This window comes from Aptenodytes forsteri, unplaced genomic scaffold, assembly GCF_000699145.1.
Source record: "Aptenodytes forsteri isolate BGI_AS27 unplaced genomic scaffold, ASM69914v1 Scaffold66, whole genome shotgun sequence".
NCBI lineage: Eukaryota > Metazoa > Chordata > Aves > Sphenisciformes > Spheniscidae > Aptenodytes > Aptenodytes forsteri.
In genome coordinates this window covers 633,489-637,392 of record NW_008795131.1, presented here as the reverse complement: position 1 = coordinate 637,392, position 3,904 = coordinate 633,489, and the positions used below count along the sequence as shown (strand labels likewise).

Below are 3,904 nucleotides of genomic sequence, written 5' to 3'. Positions count from 1 at the left end.
GTTGCTGTAGGGGGGGGGGCCCAGCCAGCCTCCGACCGGGGGGTTTTCCGGGTGAGCGGCACCTGGGGATTGGCATGGGGGGGTCCCCATGTCCCCTTCGCTCTGACCATGTTCCCCCTCCCGATTTTGCAGGCCAAGCTGCGGCTGGAGATGGAGATGGAGCGGCTGCGGCAGACCCACGCCAAGGAGGTGGAGAGCCGCGACGAGGAGGTGGAGGAGATTCGGCAGTCGTGCCAGAAGAAGGTAGGGCTCGGCTGCAGCCCCTCTGCCCAGGTGGGGACAGGATGCGTCCCCGTGCCCCAGCCGGGTGCCAGGAGCTGCTGACCAGGCACTGTCATGCAGCACCCGGCTCCCACGCGGCCCCGGCCCAGCTCCACTGGCCCGGCAGGTCTGACTGGTCCCTCCGCCGCCCTGGCCGGCGTGCACCGGGCTTTGCGCCTCTGGTTGCACAAACACCTGGCTGGTGGGGTCACCCGGTGTCCCCAGTATGTGGGGACATGCAAGTGGGGGGGTCCCGGCCCCTTCCTGCCATCCTGACTGGGCTGCCCTTGCTGTCCCCCAGCTGAAGCAGATGGAGGTGCAGCTGGAGGAGGAGTACGAGGACAAGCAGAAGGTGCTGAGAGAGAAACGGGAGCTGGAGAGCAAATTATCTGCCGTCAGCGAGCAGGTAGGGTGCAGGGCAGCCGGGCATGTGCCTCGCTTTGGGGATCCCGAGGTGGCCGTGGAGGGGTGGGTGCCCCGCTGGCGTGGTGCCCTGGCATGGTCCCCCCCGCCGCAGGCCAACCAGCGGGACTTCGAGACGGAGAAGCGCCTGCGCCGGGACCTGAAGAGGACGAAGGCGCTGCTGGCTGACGCGCAGATCATGCTGGACCACCTGAAGAACAACGCGCCCAGCAAGAGGGAGATAGCCCAGCTCAAGAACCAGGTGTGCATCCAGACCCTCCCAAAACCGCAGCCCTTGAGGGACGCGGAGTGTTCCCGTCCCCCATCCGGGTGCTGAGCCGTGTCCCCACAGCTGGAGGAGTCGGAGTTCACCTGCGCAGCCGCCGTTAAGGCCCGCAAGTCCATGGAGGTGGAGATCGAAGACCTCCACCTGCAGATCGACGACCTTGCCAAAGCCAAGGCAGCGGTAAGTGTTTTTGGGGTGCGATACACCGTGATGGGGCCATGCCCCACGTGCACCCAAGGGGAGACCCCCACTGGTGTGGCGCACGCTGGCAGGGTGACCCCACGCCGGTCGGGGTGGTTTTGGGGGTTGGGTGCACCACTCCTGGGGTGCAGCGGGAGACACAGGCGGCTCCCCCCAGCTGGAGGAGCAGCTGAGCCGGCTGCAGCGGGAGAAGAACGAGGTGCAGAGTCGGCTGGAGGAGGACCAGGAGGACATGAATGAGCTGATGAAGAAGCACAAGGCGGCTGTGGCCCAGGTGAGGGGGGAACAGCAGCCACGGCACCCCTGCCCCCCGTAATGCCCCTCTCGGAGCCAGTGCGGTGGGGTCCCCGCTGACGACCCTGGTGTGTCCCGCAGGCGTCCCGGGACCTGGCACAGATGAACGACCTCCAGGCACAGCTGGAGGAGGTCAGCAAGGAGAAGCAGGAGCTGCAGGAGAAGGTGGGGAGCACCGACATCGCGCACGGGCATGCACGCCGAGTGAAGCCGGGGCGGGCAGGGGGGCACCCAGAGACCCGCTGCCCACACTATGGGGGGGGGCCCTGCACCCTGGGGGGTGCAGAGCAGTCCCACGAGGAGCTCTCCATTGGGATGGGCAGCTGGAGGAGGTCAGCAAGGAGAAGCAGGAGCTGCAGGAGAAGGTGGGGAGCACCGACATCGCGCACGGGCATGCACGCCGAGTGAAGCCGGGGCGGGCAGGGGGGCACCCAGAGACCCGCTGCCCACACTATGGGGGGGGGCCCTGCACCCTGGGGGGTGCAGAGCAGTCCCACGAGGAGCTCTCCATTGGGATGGGAGCAGCGTGGCCGGGAGCTCCGCTCCAGGGCGGCGTGGCAGGGAGCCGGGGAGGTGGTGGTCGAGGCTGAGGCTGTTGCTCCCCCCCCAGCTGCAAGGCCTGCAGAGCCAGCTGGAGTTCCTGGAGCAGTCCATGGTGGACAAGTCGCTGGTGAGCCGGCAGGAGGCCAAGATCCGCGAGCTGGAGACCAGGCTGGAGTTTGAGCGGACGCAAGTCAAGCGCCTGGAGGTAGGCGCTGGGCAATCCCTCCACTCCATCTGGGACCGGGATGCAACGGGACCATGATGCGAAGCTGCCCAGGGGGTCCCCGGAGTCCATCCCCAATATCCCCTCCTCGGGATCCCCCACGCTGCAGCCCTCCCCTGCTGGCAGCCGGGCCCTGGCTCCGCACGGAAAGCTCCCTGCAAGCGCCGATAACAATAATCCACCACCCAGCCCAGCAAAGTGCTGCTATTTCCCTGCATTGACTTAGGGAAATTATAGACTCTCCCGGCCCGGCTAAACGCAGCCTGCTTTATATTCTGCCTTTGCAGCTCTGCCGGGGGAACGGAGCAGCTTAGCTCTCTTAATATTTTCCTAGCTGTTATTTCCCTTCCCCGCTCTCTCTGCCGGGGCCATAAATATGCAGCGGTTGGCTCAGCGGCTGGGGGAGAATGGGAGCTATTTTTTCCCTACGTTACATGCTGTAATTACTTCACACACAGTTAAATCTATTTTTCCAATTCGACAAAGCCCCCGCAGGTTGTTCTGCCCTTTCCCTGGCCCTGGGGGGGTGTTTCTCCTCCATCTCCTCGTGTAAATTCGTGGGGATGGGGTCCATCCTCGCGTCCACGCGGCTGAAGGAGAACATGGAGAAGCTGACGGAGGAGCGGGATCAGCGTGCGGCCGCCGAGAACCGGGAGAAGGAACAGAACAAGCGGCTGCAGCGGCAGCTCCCTGACGTCAAGGAGGAGATGGGCGAGCTGGCCAAGAAGGAGGCGGAGGCCAGCCGCAAGAAGCACGAGCTGGTGAGGCACCCACGACGGGGCCGGGCAGGGGGACGGGGGGGTTCCCAGGGGTACCTGGCTCACCCCGCTCCCTCCGCGCAGGAGATGGACCTGGAGAGCCTGGAAGCCGCCAACCAGAGCCTGCAGTCGGACCTGAAGCTGGCCTTCAAGCGCATCGGGGACCTGCAGGCGGCCATCGAGGACGAGATGGAGAGCGACAGCAACGAGGACCTCATCAACAGGTGAGAGCGCCTGGGCCTGGCTCCCACGCGGGGCACATCACCGGGGCTCACCGCTTCTCCTTGCCACTTCTGAAATGCCACGGGGACCCCTCGGCTCCGCCCGGCCCTGGCGGGATGCCATCTGTCAGTCCATCCATCCGTGCATCCTGCACACGTGCATCCGTCCGTCCATGCACCGTGCACACGTGCATCTGTCCATGCACCCGTGCATCCGTCCATCCATGCATCGTGCACACGTGCATCGGTCTGTGCATTCGTGCATCCATCCCTCCCTCCACCCGCAGCCCCCGTGCAGCTTCACCCGCTTGCGGAGGTGCCCGAAATGCAGCCGGGGCCGTGCCGGCTGGCTGGAAACAGCCCGGGGAGCCCCAGGAGCCAGGGCAGCGCAGGCTGGCAGGAGGTCTGGGATGCTGGGATCCAGCCCGGCCTGGGATGCTGGGATCCAGCCCGACCCGGGGTGCTGGGATCCAGCCGGGTGCAGCCCCACGCCAGGGGTGCAGGGCAGCTACACCTTCCTCCCCTGGCCCTTCCCCACCATTTAATTTGCCCCCCCCATTAGTTCCCCACCCACTTGGTCTTTTTTTTTTCCCTTTCATTTGATTTCCTTTCTGTTGTGTTTCTCCCCCCTCTGACCCCCCCCAACCCCTCCCAGTTTGCAGGACATGGTGGCAAAGTATCAGAAAAGAAAGAGTAAACTGTGAGGAGCTCCTCT

The 3,904-nt window shown here is 65.2% G+C and overlaps 1 protein-coding gene across 1 annotated transcript in view; it reads left to right on the top strand.

Moving 5' to 3' along the window:
* The window catches only part of MYO18A (myosin XVIIIA), a 47,549-nt gene that overhangs the window by 40,165 nt on the left and 3,480 nt on the right, over positions 1-3,904 (top strand). Inside the window, 10 exon segments of the mRNA XM_009278315.1 lie at positions 133-243; positions 563-667; positions 779-925; positions 1,016-1,129; positions 1,308-1,424; positions 1,526-1,609; positions 2,055-2,192; positions 2,783-2,971; positions 3,053-3,192; positions 3,845-3,889. Coding sequence (XP_009276590.1) covers positions 133-243; positions 563-667; positions 779-925; positions 1,016-1,129; positions 1,308-1,424; positions 1,526-1,609; positions 2,055-2,192; positions 2,783-2,971; positions 3,053-3,192; positions 3,845-3,889 — 1,190 coding nt within the window.